This window comes from Falco peregrinus, chromosome 7 (genome assembly GCF_023634155.1).
Source record: "Falco peregrinus isolate bFalPer1 chromosome 7, bFalPer1.pri, whole genome shotgun sequence".
NCBI lineage: Eukaryota > Metazoa > Chordata > Aves > Falconiformes > Falconidae > Falco > Falco peregrinus.
The window spans coordinates 19,439,072-19,460,377 of NC_073727.1; the positions used below are offsets into that span (position 1 = coordinate 19,439,072).

Genomic DNA, 21,306 nt, shown 5'->3' on the forward strand with positions numbered 1-21,306 from the left:
AATGTGGTCAACAATTCTAATGTTCACATAGTTATATTTAAAGTGTGAGGTTTTCTAAAAATGTTTTCTTTGTAGTAAATACGTTCCATATTTTCACCATCATTTCCGGGTAGAGTTTTGTAGCATACCAGTTTTTTTCCATCAGAAGTAATCCAAAACTGGGATTAAAATTTGTCAAGGGACCATCTAGTTGTGCTCATGAGAATTTGAGGCAATTTGTCTGCCAGGCTATTTAGAGCTAAAATATTTTTATCAATTACAAGGCTTTTTACTCTGTTCTGTTTGTTGTGTTTTTTATTCTAGGTTACCTAACAAAAGAAGAAAGTAACTCGACTGCTGTTCTGTCACAATGGGGTCAGTTGTGTGGGAATGTGGTTAAACATTTTAATACCTTAACCTAATACATGCTACATAATCCTGAGAAAAGAAAGGGCAAGATTTCTCACACGCCTGTCTCAAATACATCATCTTCTGGACTGAGCTAAGAATGTTGTATACAAAGAGTATTCCAGTTTTGAAGAACCTTAAACAAGGACTGAAAATATTGCTGTTGAAGTGAAATCTGAGGGTACATGAGGAGTTGAAAGAGCTTTCTGACTGGGCTCAATAACTGGCCCCATTCCCAGTGTGGAAGGATGGCTGTTAGCTGGATGTTCTGTTACCTTTGGCTTTTGGATGTTTTGGTGAGGCACACAAGAGGGCACAGTTTATTTTCTTGTGAGCCCATCATCCTGCGGATGTGCCAGGATCTGCCTTACAATACCACCTTTATGCCTAATCTTCTGAATCATTATGACCAGCAAACAGCAGCATTAGCGATGGAGGTAAGGCTATTTTTTTCAGCAGTATATATGCTTTTGGCCTTGAGTTGACAAAAAATTGGTAAGAGAATCCAGGAAGATATTTATATTAGAAATCAAAATGAAGAAATTAAGATAGTAATTTAAATATAAACCAAATACCACTTGCATAACATGTATTGTACTGTATACTAAAATACTCTATGACTACAGGATTTGCCTAATTTAGTATAACTTAGTTTGAAATACTGTTGATGTGTTTGTATGCTAGTCTGTTACTTTAAATATTTAGACAAATAAAGAATGCATATTTTTAATGGTCTGTCGGTTAACTAAATACCAGAAAAACAGCATACTGAACAATGAATAGAAGATTTTTAGTTCTGAAGACTTTGTTCTTTGGTGGCTTTGCGATATTTGGCCTTTCCTTAGTCACCTAAAATTTGATGTGAAGAAAATGAGAATAAGAAGACATATTATGAAAATAATGGAAATTGCTTATTTATTAGTACTGCTTTTCTCAGCTGCAAGAAAGTCTGTGGTCTTGCAGACAACCTTTATTTGGTTAACCTGTTAACAATCTAATTTAATTAACCTGTTTCTGTTCAATATCCAGGCAGAGAAGCTTTTAGACTTGCACTTTCTAGGTTATAATGGTACCTTATTACTCTTGCTGTTATCTCCCAAAACCTTCTTTGGACTTGTACAGGATCATTTTCTCATCAAAAAAACCAAACAAACTAACATATCTCCACTGATATTTGTCTAACCTTTCTTTGGAGAACTTTCATGATGGGGCTTCAACCACACACTTAGTCTCTTTATATTTATAGTCTAGTATGTAAAAGACTTTTAAGTTCACGTCACTCTATTCTTTATCCTGCCACCCTACCTGAGGAGTGTCCTTACTTCATATTCTGTGATATGACTAAAACTGATGGAAATTCAAATATTAGGGAAATCTTACTGTCAGCCTATTCAAATTTTTATGAGGCATTTGTGCAGATTAGGTTTATTTTTATTTTGAAGTGCTTGGAAATGGGTAGGTATGCTGTGCTCTGCACTAAGAACAGAAAGAATAATAATATGTTTTCATCTTTCAATGCTCTTCCTGTCAATATAGAAACTTAATTTAATTGTCCTTAAATAATATAAAGCCAAAGCTTTATATAGTCTTCCTATGGAAGAGTTGTGAACCAGACTTGACAGGCTTTTTCCTGTAAGGATAAAATAGAGATTCTTACCCTTAAATGTGCTTTGTTTGAAAGAACCATGGACTTGCATTTCAGCAGCTCATTTGGATGTGGCTAGGGATTCCAATTACACTAAATACATAGCAACAGGAATGAATTTAATTTTAGTATTGGTTCTGTTAAGGGCCTTTGAAGATCAAACTGTAAGGAGGAAAAACAAAGCCAAAGCAATAAGCAAGTGTAGTAGGATAACAGTGTGAACAACTAGATGTGTGCAAACTGTTTATTTCCCTTTGAAAGGTGGAACTTAGGATCTTAAAGGAAAGTCTGGATTGAAGACTTCTGGGGCTTGGCTTGCAGAAGTGTGGAGATAGTGGGTTTTGGTTTTGTTGGGTAGTGGGAGAAGTAGATGGTCACCTGGGACTGGAAGTAGTTTATCAGTGGAAGGCTTTCAGGATCTGTGCAGCTCAGTATTTTCTTGAAGGATCTAGAAGGGAAGGTTAGCAGGAAGATGAGAAAGCCTATTGATACTTGTTGTGAGTAACCTAAAGCTAAGGTCAAACCAGAATGAAGAACTGGGAAGACCTTGAGGTTACATTTGAGATACATTGAGCTGTGAAATTGTTGAGGAAACTCAGTGATAAATGTGTATGTGTTGGGGGAAGTAATATTCTTCACATCGGTGGTGGTGGTCAGCTTATTTCATTTGACTTAATGGTGGTTTGTTGTGTTGGAATGTCAGCTGAAAGCTTGACAGGGCAGTAAGAAAGCCAAAAGGAAAATGAAACATGGGGCAATTAGGAAAGAAATAAGACCAGACATTACAGTGGTGTTATATAATCCTGTGGCTCACAAATAGCTGGAGTGTTGTGTGAGGTTCTGAGCTATCGCAAAAAATGTGTTTGAACTGAAATAGGTCCAGAGAAGAACAGGAAGAATGACCATAGGCTTATGGAACATATCCCATGTGAGGAGTGCTAGACTGACGGCAAGGTGCTTTAGCCTACTTCTCAAATACAAAACAAAACAAAAACCTAACAACAACAACAGCCATCATAACTGGCATGCAAAGCTTTAGAAGTATTGACTGTACACTGTTTCTTCCAGCGTAGGAAGTAGGCTCCATCAAATGAAGTTGCTAGAAGCCAAGTTAGAACAAAGAGGAGGAGGTGGTTCAAATAGCTGGTAATAGAGCTGTGAAACTTAGACAATGCTGTGGATGCAAAAAGTTTGAGGAGACTGGACCAGAACTTGACAGTAGTGCTGATGAAGGTGACTAGGTAGAAAAAAAAAACTTCAGGCTTTTCCCCTCAGCAGAAAATTGTCACAATCTGAGAGAGCATTTAGGGGATGTAAGAAATGTCCTGCTAACGGTCCGTTTTGCCAAGCACTCTGTATCTGCTAATAGCAAGTGGAGCTGCTGTTCGGGGAAGGGATACAAGCCTCCTGTCTGTGGGCTCTTTCTCTGGTGCTTTCCCAGTATCCACTGTACCTGAATTACGGATGTGAGAGGGTACCTCCGTGCCTGTTCCCTTTAGTATCATTTAATGGATATAGATGGATATATCAATTAATTTCTTTGAATTATCTTATGAATACAATACTGTCAACCAGTTCATTAGCCACCATGTGAAGAAGTACTTGGTCTCTAACCTGTTTTAAACCATACTCCTGCTAGTGTCATTTAATACCCTTTTGTTCCAGTATTGTGCTGCAGTTAAATCCTCTGTTACACTTGTGATTTTGGAAACCTTGGTTTTATCCACCAGGCTTTTCTTCTCCAAATTTAAGTGTTTCAGCTCTTTGCGCTTTCTTTTGCAGTTCAGCTACTTTGTTCCTGTATTGATTTTTGTTACCTTTCTCCATCCCTTTTTCTAGCTTTGTCCTTGCTGAGGTGCAGAGATGAAGGGCACACCACTCCAGATGTAGGCATGCGAGGGCTTTATTTATAAATAAAATCATGCTTTTTGCTGCTAATAGCTTCCTAGTAATGGCCCACATAATGTTCATTTTTCTGGCTTTTGTCACATGTTAAACCAATGATTTCAGAGAACTGCCAAAAATTATCACTAACAGCCTCTTCATGGCCGCTGTTGGAAGTAGAGTAGTAATTATATGGACCCTCAGTCTGAGCCAGAATAACTGGTGTAATTGTTCTTCGTAAGAATTGTTTTCTGCTACAGAGAAGCAGTTCAGAAATAAATGTTGCTTCTTTGAGCTTTGAGATACTTTGTGGTATCTGAGGCTCAACTTAATAGCATAAATTAGCTTGCATGAAACACTGTGTTGCTGCATTTGGCGTACTAGCCTGAGGTCTAAGTGGTTCTTAGACTTAGCATGGCTGCATTGGTGTCATGGGTGGATATAGTACTCCCTTCTGCCAATATAGTTGGCATATAGGCCAGTGGTTTCAGTCTGGGGATGGACTAGGAAGCTGCTTCTCAATGCTTCATGAAAAATGGTGAAGGCTGTGCAAGCAAACAAGGCTATTATCAAGCTTAAATTTACTATGAAGGGGACTGCAGAGTTTTTTACGTGTTTGAACAAGAAAAAAAGAACGAAAACCTACAGGTTTTCATAGGTATATTTCTACTGCCTTTATTAGCCTAGACTGCCTCTTAAATCTGTTTTTGTTATTTGGCTCTTTAGACATTTAACATTGCAGTCAAACAGATGGAACACTCTAATTTTGAACTGAATGAAGTCTATTCAAACTTGCATTGTGACATTTTCTGGTAAAATGTTTCACCTCTCATCCAAGCCCCCCTTAACTGCTGTGAGCATAAAAAAAAATATAGCAGCAGAATCAGTATGATTCATCTTGTTTAATGGGGGGGGGTGTGTGGCAAGGCCTTGTAATTCTCAGTTTTTCAGTACCACTTTTTCACAACAGTTCCTAATAAAGCCCATATGAAAAATTCACCTTGCTTGCGCTGAAAGAGTACAGTGCGAGAAAGAGCGAATGTGAAGCAAAAAAGAGAATGACTACAGTTATTGTCTGATCATCAATAAACTCAGGGCGTTTCTCCTCCCATACCATTGATTGCTTTATTGAAGGAACTGTTTAGAAACTTATTTACTGTTATTTCTTGAAAACTCAAAGAAAATCAGTAGGTTGCCTTTTTGAGACTTTATGCTAATGTGATTCCTTCATAACTATAAAAAAGGCTAATAAGTCACATCATCAGTTTTGGCTTGTTATATTGCAGCAGTATTGGTATTAACCATCTCAATTAAACAAAGGAAAATGGAGTGTTACATCAGGAGTCCCTCTTACTGTATGTAATCAGTTCCTATGCCTGCCTTTACTCCTAGGAAAGATATTGCCTTAAGCTTTCTGCTGTGCTACATTAGCAAGGCCTGCTTTCATCTGGGAAGACTGAATAGAGAGCTCTCACATTCAAGGGCCTGGAGCATTATTTTATCCCCAAGTTATCACCAAAGGGTCTTACTCCTTTTGATAGAGGACAAACACCAGTTGCACTAGGCCAACCTCTGTTAACATCTGCTTGGCTATAGCAGGGACTAAAACGAGAGTTATTTTACATCTGCTGCTTTCTAAAAGGAGTAATGCCAGTTAATACTGACTGCCGCACTAGCCACGATGGTGTAACGGAGGCGTGAGGTGGTGGGTGTCAAGGGCAGGTGTTTTTGGAAGCCCCCTCCCCAGCCCCTGCGGCCGGGCTGCGCTGTGCAGAAGGCGTGGAGCCGGGAGCTGTCCTGCCCTGCAGTACTGCACCGCAGCGGCCGCTGCCCACAGCACCAGCCTCGCTTCTTGACTCGGTGGGGGCATTCCTTTGATCTGCTTTGTGCTGTCATGTAAAACATAACGTAAGGTATTTTTAAATTTTTCTATAGTCTGCTCGCCGGTTGTTCTAGTACAGTAACCACCTAGCATAGTCTGTCTCAACAATGCTGTTAAAACTTCCCTCTAAATGCATTCATGATGACAGTGTGACATTTCATGATGATAGTGTGACATTGAGATGATGTTGCACTGCACTGCTGCCACAATTCTGCTGTGTTACATAGATCGTGTGCTGAACGAGGCAGTGACAATGGAGGAGTTAAATTACCCCTAACCCCCTGAGGGATCTGACCTTCTTTACCCGTCTCTTGGATTATTATTGCTACAAAGAATTATCTTCTGTCCCTTGTTCACTTAATATTGCTTTGGCCTTGAAGGATTTGCTTATGTGAAAGACTAGCAAGCAGTGTTTTTTATCTGCCTTAATGCAATTTTTGTAGACAAATATTTTTATCAGAGAACATGTAACTCTGGAGCCTGGGAGCATGCTGTTAAAGCTTTTGTCACTGATGAAGTGAAGTCATTTAACATAATGATCATCAGCCTTTTTTGCAGTTAAATATACTGCCAGCACTTTCTTCTTACCCAGATTTTTGTGGGACCTCACAAATGATGCTAGGGATCAAAGAGGCTTTAAAGGACAGGAACCAGACATAGTTGAGAGCTAAATGGGCCTCTCAGGGTGAATGCAGAAGTGTTGTCCTTTGGGATTATACTGGAGGTCAAACGCTCCAGAAATGAGATGATACAGTCACCATATGGGCAGAGGAGATAAAATGCTATGCTTTGCACTCTCTCACAACTTCCATTCCCATTTTGCATATCAAAAAAGAGCAGCAGTATGGACTTACAGACGCACTGTAGCTAGTGTGTAGGTGGGAGATGCAAGGGGGAAATAGGGAAATAATGTTATCCTGGAATTGATTTGTTTTTTGCAGTGTGAGGGAGGTAGCTGGAAGGGGAGAGGAGTAATGTTAGTAATGTTGAGTCATATGCTCCTACTCCATCAGTCTGGCAGGGTTCACCAGCTGGGAATCATTGGATTAATCTGAATAAACTATCTAGTCATGGAGTTTTGAATATTTAGAAGCAGGGCTAGTGAATTGTTAATGGACTTTGTCACAGAATATGTAACTACAGATGTGTAGACACCTGATTTTTTACACCCTATTTCAAATGTAGTGTTTTCTTACTCATACTGGTTCCTGCAGAGGATAATGGCATTGACCTGCTGCAGAGCAGCATGCCATAAGATTTTCATGCCATTTGCATACCTTTGTTAAGTATATTTCTGTGTGTATAGCACAGTTTCTTTTTTGTGGCAATATAATTTTTTTCTCTTCCCAGCAGTGATCTTTGGAGTCTTAGTTCATTTTTTGGATCTTTTTTAAGCAGAAAAGAACTGGAGTATGCTTTAAAATGGCATCAACAGAAGATATAGCTATATTTATTACCAGGTTGGTCTTGGCATCTGTGGTAAGAGTCAGGCATTTTTCCAGTATAGGTAGGTCAAGTTTTAAGTGGCTTATTTTATTGGTGTTTCTCAAACAGCTTTTCTATCAGGCGTATATTACTACAGGTTTCAGGTAATCAGGGTGTGGACTCAACATGGAATAGTGTCTCTCAATTCTTGACTTGCATAAGGGCCAGGACAAAGTGTGCAAAATTCAGCGATCCTGGTTTGTATGATTGTGATTCCTACCTTCCCTGGAGCTGGGAGATAGTACTGCCCCATTCCTCTTCCTGTTTCTGAGTGAGTTTTTTTGGATACAAATGGGAAGCACCTTTCTTTCTTTGTTTCCTGCTGAGCAGAAAGGATGAGGAGAATGTAGGGTGGAAAATCCTTAATTTCTTCCCCCTTTCATTCCATCTTTACTCCTTTCTGCCCCCCATCTTCTTTTGCCTTGCCCATGCACTATACCTCCTAAATCCCAGCACTTTTCCTTGGCTTGCCACATTCTTCAGTTCTGCATCATAGAATTGTAAGAATATAAAGCTAATGGAAAAGTAGGTTTTAATCAGCTGGTGTTTTGTAAGCACCCTAATCTTAGACACTAATTTGCATTAAGGATTAATTTTCTCTTTAGTGTGTAAGATTGATGCCTGCAGAACAATGGAACTGTACATGATCATAACGCAAGCAGTGCACCAGCTGATTAAAGCCTACTCTTTCATTAACTTTATATTCTCTTATTCCCATTCTGAATTTTTACCTTGGAAATAGCCACATAAAGATTTTAGATTGTTTTATTGTTACACCAGAATGTCTCAAAGCTAGAATTACAAAGATGGTTTAGCAGAGTACAGGCAGAGCAAAGGAGCACCTAATAATGTAGTGCTGAGAAATCCTTGCTTTGGGAATATCTGAGGCTTGTCTGTATGAAATATATCAGCTTGTGGTTTCAATCTTGATCTGTGCAGGGCATGAGTGTTGTGCAAAGGTGAAATCCTGAGTGGGTAAGAACAATTTGGAAAGAACTACAGCTGTTACATCCCCAAGTAGATCCATACAAAAATTAGTGTGATCTGACCATTTTGTAAAATGAGGCTTCTGAGGAAGCTGTTTCTTGAACATGAAGAGAAGTAGGGTTTGGGTGTGGGCTTTTTTGTTAAATTGATAAGCTACTGCTTGCACATTGAAGATGAACTCTGTCACCATGTTTGCGTTTTCCTGAATGAAAGATTAATTCTGAATGATGATTCAACTGGAAATATGGAAACGAAGTTTAGCCTGAATAGTTTGCTGCAAGCATATGAAAAAAACATTACTTTTAAGTAATGATTCAGTTTAAAGTAAATGATCTACATCTTAATCAACATGTATTCACAGTGGGCTTGTTTTCAGGGTCATGAAGGCAGATGGCTCTGCATTGTGGCTAATTCTGTAGCATCTGGTGGAGGCTTAAAGAGGAATTATTAGGGAAGGTGGAACACACATGAATTTATTTTGAACCGTTAAATGACAATGTACTGTATGTTCAGTTGTAGTTTTATATCTGCAAATGTAAACTCAGAAGCAAAAGAATGCTGTGCCGGAGCATTAAGGGAATGTTGGTCTTACCATTTACCATTCTTCTTACCTACCATAAGCATACAGGCATTTGTTCCTATGTTTGTTTGTTTTTTCTCTACCAACGTCAAAATCAGCTAGTTGATTCTCTTAGACACAGCTGCTGTGGGACAAAAAACATGTTCATGTTGTATATCGTATGCTGTAGTAGTACAGGTTAGTATTTGTTACAGTGACTAGGCTTAGCCTTATATCTAGTAGTGTGTGTAACTTGGAGGATATAGTTCTGCTATATTAGTGCTGAAATAGCTACCTTGTATTCTGCACCTACCCACATTCCATTCTGTCTCTTCTAAGGCAGAGATCTTGCATGTCCGCTATAGAATTGAGTCAGTGCTTCTGTTCAGTCCAAGTTTCTAGCAAGACCTTTCTCTTCCTCCTTTACAGTCTTCTGATACAAAGATTATTTAGAGATCTCAGTTATAACTTGTGAGCTGACATAATAGATTGGAAGCTTTTTAGTTTTCTGTTCTTTCATCTTGCCATTCTTTCACAACATGTTTTTCATGTAAAAAGTTGGCAGTGATTTAAATAATGGTGGACTACTTCAAAGCTGTGTGGCTTGGGTAGGATGTACTTTTTATTTTGCTGGTCACTTGGAAGCGGTGGGTTTTGCCTTGCTTTCTCCAGTGTGTGAAGATAGTTCCAACTATAGGATAGTCAGATTCAAAAAGAAAGCCACAATAGACTGACAAGACAACAGAATAGGTAATGAAGCAACAACTTCAGCACTAAAGAGCAGTTGTCATAAATTTTACCATTTGTCTTGCTGGTATGGCTGCTTTTTTTTTCTTGTTTTGGGAGACATTTGTGGTGATTTTAGGGAAAGTTAGGATGGCTTTTGTGGATTTGAATCATTTTTATATCAATGGGCTCTTCTGCGTGGCTCCAATGCGATTGCGTTCTGTGGTATGAGAAGAAGAAGAATTCACCAAAACATATCTTTAACATTCAAAGGACAAATCTTAAATTCACATGTGCTTCATTTGTGCACTACCGCTTTACTCCCTATTTTGTGTCCTGGTCATTAAGAGATGCACATGCATGAGGGTTTTGCACCTTTCTGAAGCAAACTGAGCCAGTGTTTGTGCTCCATCTAGCTCCAAAATGGCACTGAAGATAAGCAGCCTGTGGGCTGCAAAATATCCCTAATGGTTGAGGAAAGCAGTACTCTTGAACAGAGTGCATTATTCAATCTTGCAACACTTTGGACCTGCAAAACAGTAATGTTTTAATAAAATGCACTTTTAAAGAAAATATTTGGTGTGGGAGCTAGGCTAGTAGAAATGAAACTGGGGAGGAGGTGGGTAAATGTAAGAACCTGAGAACAGTGGTACGAAGTCAGCCCAGAGATTTGTTTAGCTGGGTACTCGCTCACCTGACGGTGGCCCACAGTGGGTGCTGTGCGAGGCAGGTCAGGTACGTAACATATGTTACTCAGGCTGTTCTTCCTTGTGCAGCATTTTGTGGCTTCGAAATGATGTCTTGCATTAGTAACCTTTGGTGTATTCTTCCACAAATTTATCCGTTTTCTTCCTGAACTCATACAGTCTTTTAGCATCCACACAAATCAGTGGCAAATAGTTACATAAATTAAAAACATTGTATGAAGAATTTGCCGCTGTTCTTGTTTTCTCCTCTTCAAACAAACCGCCTGCTGTTTTTATGTTCTCTAGTTTTTGTGCTGAAGCTACAGTGAATGATTGGACCATATTTTTCCTTTATGTATCATTTGTGATTTTATAGAGCTGTTTCATGCCTCATCCACCTGCTGTCTCTTTTACAAGGTACAAGAATAAAAGTATACCATATTTATATTTTTATGTAGTATCTGAATACGATACCATGTTAATATACTGTATGTAAATCTGGTCTGTCAGATTGCTCCTGCAGCAGCAGCTAGACCATCTTCCATAGTCTGCAGAACTGTTAGTGCAATGGCTGCGGACGTTTGACGCTATAGCTCAGTAGCGATCGTCCGGATGCTGTGTTGTTTCAAAAACATTGTCAGAGCCCACCAAAGTCAAGGGGAGTATCCAGCAATTTTTCAGAACATTAAATACTCATGTCGAATTTGAGAATCGGATCTGCCCTGTTTTCTCTGTGGTCTCATATGAATTAATTTGATGCAATTATGTGGAGTTACTGGCATGAAGTTGGATACTCGGTCCTTAAAGTTTTTTGGTTGTTTTGGTTTTTTTTTTTATTTGTAAGATTTTTTTTTTAAACTGTTGTTTCTAGCATTGCGTTTTTAACGATGCCTTTCCCGTTTCGTTTCCCATCTTGTGAATTTGACCATGATACTCCCTCCTCCTCCCTGCCCTTGTCCTGCAGAGTTAGTTCCTATGGTTACCCCCTCTTTGTGGGGTGACAAAGGTTGGCATCTTGATTCTCCGGAGCCAAATTCTGCCCTTTGACTCTCTCCCCTTTTCACACCCCTTGCTAAGCTTGGCCTCCTGCTCTGCTCGGAGGCTTGTCAGCGAGGGGGTTCCCATGGAAACGAGGAAGGAAATTTGAAAAGAGAAAAGGAGAGAACAGAAGCACAAAGGGGTCGTTAATTTGAATTTGAACAAGGAAGGAAGGCTCCTTGTAGTTCACTTCTGTGTGTTGTAGAAACCTGAAATTTATCTTTTAAAAGTTGCTTTCAATTTGTAAACTTGTTTATGTTCCCTGTTTCTTGATTTGTAGAACAAAAGTTGTCATGTTTGTGGCACTGAGCAAGGAGAAACATCTTTCTTTTTAAATTCATTGAGATAATTCTGTTCAGCCATTCATTTAGGGTTTTTTTCCTGACAGAACCAAAAGCATCATTCATGTTTTTAATATTTTTTTCTGAAAACTTACACGTATTACATTTTCTCCCTTCATAATGACTCAATCATACTGTCAATTACCTAACATCTGTGCATCTGTTTTCTGTGGAGGAGTGGATGAATATATGCTGTTCAGAATCAGCAGATCCATTAGCTGAATCCCTGCTCATGAGTATTCCTTCTGGTTTCTTATCGTACGTTTTTAATATTGTGGCCTGATCTGGGTAGGGACAATATGGAAATGTAACTGCAGAGAAGAATACAGTAACAAAGTTTGACCTTGGATTTCAGTTTTGATGCTTACTGTCAATAGTAAAGAAAAAAAGTCAAGAAAACAAAAATGTGTGTCACATGATAGTAAGTGCCTTTTGGGACATTTTATCTGTATATTTTACAAATGTGTTAAATAAAGTTCTATAGAAATTTGTTAAAGAAGTTAAAGTGAAGTTACTTTGTCTTCAGATTTTCCTCTGTAGCTTTTTGAATGACAAATAAGCTGTCTAGTTCTTACAGAAAAATAGTCTTTACTTCATGTAGAAGAAATACCGTTTCAGTGGTCTGATTTGAAAATTTGTTCTCCAGCTGCAGTTTTACAGTGTCTGGTGACTAAAATACTGAAAAATCTCAGACCCTGAATCATATGCATTTTCCTTAGTCTTACTTTGCAGCTACAGGCAAATTATTCCTGTTACTCAGAATAAGCTTAATTAAGTGGTATCACAAAAAGGCAACATAATTCTTCAGATCCATCAGTTACTTTTTTTCTGACACAATGGGAGGCAGTTGCTTTTGTCTGGAAATACTAAGCCTCCAGGCTTTTAAAATTTAGGCTTTGGTTCCCCTCCCACTTTGTACTAGTTGCTATTAGTAGCCAGGGTCACAGAGGGGACGCAAGAAAGGGGCGTTGAATTGAAGCCAGGACTGTCAAAGATCTGTGGCTTGCACTTCTCCTACAGTGGCAGCCGATTCCTCTGACATAACCTGTTATACCCATCAGAGAGGAGCCAGTGTGATGGATTAAAGGACATGTTTTTGATCTCTGAGTGTTAGTCCTTATCTGTGAGGTGGGAGCCAAGTATGAGTGAAATCAGCAAAGAGCTATTGAGCAGGACTCTTCGTGAAACATTGACAAATGCACGTACGTACACTCCTATCCACTATCCCGTCCCCATCCTGCTGCTTTTAAGGTTTAAGAGACAAAGGGAGCAGACAGCCAGCTTTGCTGTAAGAACTTCCTATGGTTCTTCAGAACAGAAATGCCCTCTGACTGGTCTTCTGTGGTCTGCCCGATGAGCCCTGCTGCGGCTAACCAAACGGGGCTTATCACAGCAGGCTTCCAGCTCTTTGCGCCTTCCCTACCTTATAGCCCCACACCTGTTATTTGCTCAATGGCATTTTCTGTCCTTTTAGACACACAGAGATATATATATATAAAGGGATTTTGCAGTGTTGGACAATTGTTCAAAGGGGCAATCAATGGGAAAACACACTTACCCCCTCCTGTCTCTTGCAGCACCCTCAAATGCTTACATCTCCAAGCAATTTAATGCAGTCTTTTTTACCAGCCCTGCTCTTTTATAGTTTGATCCCACCAATTCCATTCTGTGTCAATTCCTGCGTTGCAAACACCCCTGCAGTGTATTCCATACAGAACCTGACACATGGAGTAAGTTTACAATGCTTGTGAATGTCACTTACCCTTTGAGACATGTTTTGAAGAGGTACTTCTCCCACAGCACCCATAGATGTTTGCTTCTCTTTATTCTATTTAACTGGAAAAGAATTTGGGTCTATCATCCATCCTTCCTAGGGGCCTCGCAGAGTAGTTTCTTAATCTTTTGTCTTCCCTTGTTTCCTTCCATCTGTGTCCCCTCTCTCCTGTCACTGTCTTGCTAATCCTGTTGTTGTGTTAGGTCTTGTCCTACTTGTCTAGGGTGTTACAAAGACATGCAAGATACACTGTGGGAGCAATTTTCTCCAAAACTGTTAGTGATACAGAAGAGAGCTAGGCACAGACTCCTCTCCTCAACAGGGAGAAACTTCTGGACTTCCGAGGGCAAAATGTTATTTTATCTATTTTGAGAGAAGCAAGCGTGCTTTTAGGGTGCTGCAGAAACAGATAAGTCAAGGCACTGTGGGAATTCCTGTCAAATATTTATCTGGTAAATTATTAACTATAGGGAAGAAAAATCATCTTTGGGAGCTTGATTTTTATTCTTGATTTGATAGTTTGGTAAGGCTTTCAGTACTGGTCATTCAGACACCTGTGAGGCAAGTAGCAGCTTTCTGTCCAGTGGAAAAGTGTTGCACAATTGCAATTAATTTTAATTCTTTTTCCCTATCCTCCCCTGTAGCGTTCATCTGTGACCCCATTAACTTGGCACTGAATGGGAGGGATGGTATCCCCTGGTGAATCTTAAATTTTAATTTACAGCTGCTGTGTTCAGACATGCTTTTTAAAAATGGTTCATGGTTTAAAAATGGTTAAAAATTGAAGTCACCAACTAAATATCTTAGAGCTTCTTTTTTGAGCAGAAACAAATTTTCATTTAGTATGTTGGAATAAGTTGTGATTTTCTCAGTCTTAACTTATATCTGTATTGCTGCCTGAGAGTAACTCTAAAATGAAGTGGAAGGTGCTGATGAACTGAGATTTAGAGACAGTGCAGCTTGATTTGGATTGGATCCTACTCTAGTAAATGCATATAGGGGACAGCAGCACTGCAGAGTTTGTAGAGTACAGACCATACATCCAGGAACCCATCCCGCATTATTTATGCATCTAAAACAGCCTACTAATTTTTAGAATTAACTATACCAAAAGACGGCTTAGTATACTAGACTGATAGTGTAGCCTTCCTGGAAATTAAGCATGAGGGAAAGACAATAAATAGTTGTCAAGCCAGTAGACAATATTTTTTAAATATTGTCCTGTGAAATATCCTTAAGTTTGAGGCCTGAAGATGCAAATCTCTCATATCCAACTGTTGACGTGTGTGTGTGTATGTCTGTGTGTGTGTGTGTATGTGTTTTTGCTGGTATGTAGATATAACAGATGGTTTGTAACGTTAGATTAAGACACAGCTGTTAAAACACTAGCATTCGTTTTATAGCTGTGTTTTGTTTGCCATACAGAATAATTTTTATAGCATTAATCCAACAGATCATGTTCTTACTTAAGTTTGCATCATATTCTTTATGTGCATAGTTGTATTGGATCAGTGTCATGTTCTGTTCTTTCCAAGCCATATATAACAAAACCCCTGACTTTTTCATTGTTAGAGCATTGTTGTATTACCTATTTCTTTTGATTTTCAATTTGGGCTGTGAATACTGGACAGAGTCAAGAAAAGTTTCAATATGTAACTAAACCCATCTGTAAAATCATTTGGCACAACTGGTTTGGGGTTTTTAATATGATAATAACATTATAAAGCAACAGTCTTAGCGGATATTGCAAGATCGTTCCCTGAAGTACTTAGTTTAGATTCATTATGGGTTTTCACAGGAGCAAAATTAAGTCAGTTAACCTATGCCCAAGGAGATGTTGATCCCAATGTAGCCCAGGTAAGACATGAGAGTTTTGAATGGTAATTCATTCTTTTGAGATCACTGTCTCAAAGTACGTTTATTGCAATAACTGAATCGGCCATTGTATTCCCATATATGAAACCAGGTATTTTGGCTAGTGAGAGAATTTTTACAGCAGAATGACTGCCAAGGTAGTAGCAAATAGAGCTTTCTAAATTTATTTACTGTGTTTTTTCTCTTGCAGACTTCTGTCTGCAAAAGGTTATGTTCCTGGGTTTTAACAACATCATCGCCTGTTCTCTGCCATAGCAAGAAGTCTATGTCTTCTGTGTTGCAGAGCTAATGCTATAAAACTCAAGGGTTGACCTTAAACATATCCTTGTAATGTTTTCTGGGTCTGGCTTGGTCCAGGACAGTTGAACTCTATTTTCAATGGTTATGAACACACCAGATGTCCTGAGCAGCATGGCTTAAGGTTCATATTGACTAGCTGTAAGGTCAGCTTAGCTGTGCCCAGTTCTTCATCCTCCAGTAACGTGTCTCTTTTGCACCTCTTGCATTGGCACCAGAGTTTGCCCAAACCTATTGTCATGAAGGAGCTAAACCAGTGAAAAAACTAAGCCTAGGAAAAAAGTGAATTGATCAGCCTAGGTGTATTATATAGGAACAATATTTAGAAACTAACACTTAAAGGTCTCAGCATTCGAGATGTTATCCTGACTTTTTTAGACTACTAATGGTCCAAATACAGCATGTCTGGCTTTGCAGTTAGTGTTATGGACAGTTTAAATCAATCTTAAACCCAAGTATGTGCAATGGAGGTTGGTGGCAGGGGACAGGGCATGGGTCAATAAACTTCCAGCCGTTGTGAAGCTACACCCTGAAGTGTGTTAGATGACAACTGTAGTTTGTCCTGAATTCACAGCCATATAGGAGGATGATGATGACAACTGTACAGTTCACATTTACTTTTAAGCAAGTCAGCATACTGTAGATTCCCATGGGTACTCTGTCAAGAAGCACTTTGGCTTGAATGTCAGAATTCAGAAAACAGAAGCCACCTTGCATCCTCATCCCAGTGGAAAACATAGAGATTCATGTAGTCTGCATTGGCTTGTAATATTAAGCTCTCTTGGATATTCTGATATGTCATCTGTGTAAAAAAAAACAACCCACAGTTAATGAAGTCACACATGAAACAGTAGAAGTCATCAAGCCTTTGAGAAATAAAATAATCTTCAATAGTGTCCTGGTTTCAGCTGGGATAGGGTTAATTTTCATCTTAGTAGCTGGTGCAGTGATGTGTTCTGGATTTGGTGTGAGAAAAATGTTGATAGGACACTGATTTTTGTAGTTGTTGCTGGGTGATGTTTATACTAAGTCAAGGACTTTTCAGCTTCTTGGGCCCTGCCAGCCAGAGTTAAACCAGGACAAATAGGCGTATTCAGTGTTGCTTTCATGGTATTTCAGAAATCCAACTTGTCTAATTTTATTCTGCAGGGTATTAATGTTGTTTATTATCTGGCAGACACTGTTATTCTGTATATTGATGGCAGTAAAAATGAAAACATGAAGCACATCTGGTGATTTTTGAATCTCTGCTATTCAGTTGTATATTCAGCTGTGTATTCAGCTATAAAGTTATCTGTATTTTCCCTCACGTTTCTGATTTTTAGAAATTCCCTTTTTTGTGAGTGCTGAAGAACTTGATCTGGCTATTGACTCCGTTGTGTGCTCTCAAGTTAGTGTCAGGTCTTCTAACAAATTTTCCTAGCAAATGCTTTTCCTTATTCACTCAGCAAGATAAAGTTTTGAGCACCATGCCAACAGTGAATTGTTTATACTCTTGACTCCTGTTATCCTTCAAGGAGACAGACCTCCCTTGAGTTGGCAGAAATAGTCCATGAGTCCCTGACATGCAGATCAGTCTGCAGTGGCAGAGTTGAGGGAAAGAAAAGGTTGTTATCACTGATGTTCCACTTCTTGTAAGGGTTATCTTTCTCCTTCCTACAGTGACAGTGGCACTGGAGCATTTTTGTGGCATCAAAGCAGGGATTACACTCAGTATATACTTGGAAGGTTGTCTTTGCAACCACAGGAGATGGAAAGGTGTCATTTAAATGAAAAATACTAGTTTGTCAAGACTTACAGCTCCTGCCCAATAGTCTCTTGTCCAGGCAAGTGTGTTTTTTAGTGTCTTAACTTAATAGTATCTAAAATATAGTCCAGAGGACTATATATTTATTTCTCTGTAATACTTTGGAATCCTCCCAAGCCCATCACAGCAGGCATATGGAGAGGAAGGAGGAAGTCCAAGCAGTCTCAGCTGTCTTATAAAAACTAACACTTCTTGCAAATGGAAATTGTTACCAGGACCACCCATCTGCATTCATCGGTTCCTAAACATGAAGATCACATTTAGGAAAAGTGCAAATTGACAGATGGATGCCATCTTTTCAATGTCTTCCAAAGGAACTTCAGAATTTAAAATCAAGCAGTAGACTTTTTTAAAGAACAAGAGCAGATGGCTGTTTTTTAGTCGTATAGACAGAGATTAACGTCATTTGCTGTCTTTTGACTACTTTCATCTTTATTTTACCTGGTTTTTTTCTGCAGTTGAGAAATTAACCTCGGCTGTCTCTTTACAGACCGGAAAGCTTAGGATGGTTTGCATGATTGCTACCCTTTCACAAGTAAGGCAAGTAAAATAACTGGTCTTAGGTTTTAAAGTGAGTAACAGGGTGATTGTCTGGTTCAACCTATAGCATGAGAAAAAATAATTTTAAACCATACTAATTACTTGACATTTTTTTGGTTGGAGTGACTTAATAGCTATTGAAATGTGGACGTATATTTTTAGTACTAAGGTAAAACAATCCTAATTTTTTTACTTCCCAGTCCCTAAAGTAGTGCAGTGTCAATCTAATCCTCATTGCAACCATAATTTTTCCAGCTAACATCAAATTATGAGACACAGGATATTGGAAGGCAGTGGGTTATGTGGTTCATAAGAGTTCATATAGATAATATGAGAAGAGCTTTTTCCATGCTGAAGAGGAAAGCTTAACAGACAGCTACAATTATGACCCCATTTGGCTTTTTCATACATGCATCACTGTGCAAAGCTAGGAATAATTACCAAAAAAAAGTATACCTAAGTTTCTCTAGACAAGGAAGTTAATGGTGAGGCAAGCTTTAAATGTACATTATGCTAACTATTCTACACTAAATTTGTCTTAGAACTGTGCATTAAAAGCAGGCTTGGGCAAATTAGCCTGTTGGCTTTTGAAAATGGGATGAAGTGTCTGTGCAATAAAGCTGCATTTCTATTGATTCCAAAAGAAATAGACTTTTACACACCTGACCGCATGTTTCTGGCTATGTGGCGCTGTGTAGCTCAAGGCTAAACTGAGTGGAAAGGAAGTAGCTTTCTGTTAGATCTGGCTACGTTTTTTTGAACAAGTTAGTGCCCCAGATCACTCGCTGATTTTTGCAAATCTCCAGCTCTGCTGTGCCTCGGTGAGCACTCCTTAATCTTTAGGAAACACCAGTTAGGTGAAGGCAGGGCTCTTAAGTACAGCCTCATTTGAAGTTAGCATCAACAGCTGAAGTGCTACAGGAGTTGTTCAGTGCAGGATATTATCTTACAAGAAATATTTGCAGGTTAAGTGTGTGTACCAGCATGACTGTGGGCTATAGACTTCAGCAAGCCTAGCAAGCTTCAGAGGAGTGTGCAGGTCAGAGCCATTGGAGAACAGATTTCTACTGTCTCAAGAAAACGAATACTGCTTGTAACAATCTCCAGAGAGAGCATTCACATGAACTGTCAGAGCTGTGAGAGCCTTTCAACTGGAGAAGACGTGTAGTTATTAAAAGCAGGAGGCAGTAACATGTTCAGTCTAACTAGCAGTTGTCTGAATGAGTTAAATCTAACTGTAGCTTCTGTGATTCTTCTCGGGAGGTAGCCTGGAAAGCATTATTGTCCATGCACTTTGAGATACCATTCACGATTTTTTCCTAATGAATAGCAAGCTAAATTCAAACATAGGGCAACACAGGACAGAAAGAGCACGTCATATGACAGGCCTGAGACAGGATGTGCCCTGAGGCAATTGCTTCTACCAGAGAGTTGCAACAGTAATTGATAGTCACGGCATCACTCTTTTCCCATGAGCCTGAGGGAACAAAACTTCCCTCCTTCTGTCTGTGAGTTTATGGGAATGCTTCCTGTTTAGTTTGCTGTTAAAAGAAAGGAATATATGAACAAACAGAATCGTGAAAGATCACCAAAGTAGTTTCATTTCATCTTGCAATAATGTCACTTCCCAAGTAACAGCCAGCTAAATAACTACCGATGTGTAAAATAAAAGGTAGAATTTGGTTTATTATTTCTCAGTAATATGAGAAGTCTGAAACTGTAACACAGTTCCATGGTGTATTTATAGTTAGTTACTGCTCTTGCTTTGTAACCAAAAGCAAGAATTTGTTTAAAAAATATTTTGGGGGAAAATATCTCCACATATTATTTTGGCTGTCCTTTGTCTTTCATCCCCTCCTGAAGGAAAAAAAAAAAACCAAACCAAAACAACAACAACAACAAAAAAACCAACACAAAACCTGAAATAAAACAAAGGCAAACAGGAAATTTCTACTCTCTGTTAGGGTATGGCCATTAAAACATTTTCAGCCGATCAGAATTGTAGGGAGGGAAGGAGTTGGGGCCACACTGCTGGGAATTGGGAAATTTCTTAAAGCAACTTTGCTACCTTCTGGGGAAGAGGGAAAGAGAGATGAGTAAGGTTGTACTGTAAGTTGGACTGCTCTGAGGAAAGCGGTGATACCTGATGGTGGCATGTTATTTGATACACATCGCCTGCATGGCAAAGCAAAGGAGGGATGAGGGTGTTCTGACTCAGCCTGAAAAAAAGCCGAGTTCATAATACTGCTGCTGTCACTGGGTTTGAAAGAATTTACATGGTTGTAACGATTGTTCTCAGAGGTGGAAGGACCAGTGGGTGTACAGCTGTAGATATGTTACACAGTTATGTGATCTGGCATATTTTAAATACTTAAGTACCTTCAGGAGTGAAGAAGTGTTTATCTCTTCTTAAACACTTATCTCTTCCCTTTCTTGGATTTCCCAGGACATGGCCTGAATTATTGAAATCAGTTTGGCTATCACATCTTCTCTTGTCCTTGTCCTCTTCCTTTTTCCTCTGTATGTCAAGTTGTTCAACAGGCATTCTTCAACAGCACGTCCCACTGAAACAGAGAGCCTTTTGTTCGGCACCAGTGGAGTAGGGCTAAATGTCATAACTTGCACAGTGTCCTTGGGCAAGAGCATAAAAAAAAGTCTTTTAATCTCTCTGGCTTTATTTTTAATAGTGAACAACATAATCAGTAGGTGGAAGTGACTTTTCATCTGAGGAGCTGGAACGGGGTGAGATAATTTTAGAGATAGGGTGGTTACAGACTGAGCTGCTTACAGGCACAAATGCTGCTGTTACTGGTTAAAAGCAAATAAGTCTCTTTTTCTGCATTGCCAGGAGTGGTTGTAGGGTGTTTGCTTCTGTTAAGCTTAGCCTCTTCATGATTTTAAAATAAACTGATTTGATATAATTCATAAGAGAGTTTTTGTCTGCCTGCAGTTGCTATTTTGAGACAGAATGATGTGAGAGAGGCCTGGAGTTGCTGAGAAACAGAACAGCCAGCACTAGGGGAACAGTCCTATTAAATTACCCCTGCTTAAGTGTATTTCTTCAGTGTTGTTGTGGTTGAGTATATCTGTACTGTGTCCTCAGGAGTATGCTGAGGCCATGCTGAAAATCAGACTAGTTTTCTGCAGCTCTAAAGAACGAACCATAAGTCCATCTAATGTCTGCTCCAGGGGACTTTGTCAGGGAAGATTCAGTTACACTAGTGTTGCATCAAATGTTTCAGCATCTTCCCTCCAGCTGCCATGCCAAAAGGGTCTCTCTGTAGACCCTGCATCATATCTGTCAGGCCCCTGAGAGGACAGATCTTGTCCCTGATTGTCCAGGCCCATGTGGATGTCTTAGAAAATAAATGGTATCTTAGACAGAAGGAGAGG

General features: G+C 39.2%; 1 protein-coding gene across 1 annotated transcript in view; it reads left to right on the forward strand.

The window, feature by feature from the left end:
- The window catches only part of FZD3 (frizzled class receptor 3), a 61,472-nt gene that overhangs the window by 4,876 nt on the left and 35,290 nt on the right, over positions 1 to 21,306 (forward strand). Inside the window, exon 2 of the mRNA XM_055811093.1 lies at positions 304 to 824. Within this exon, the coding sequence (XP_055667068.1) occupies positions 636 to 824 (189 nt within the window). The 5' untranslated portion in view covers positions 304 to 635. The remainder of the gene's footprint in view (positions 1 to 303; positions 825 to 21,306) is intronic.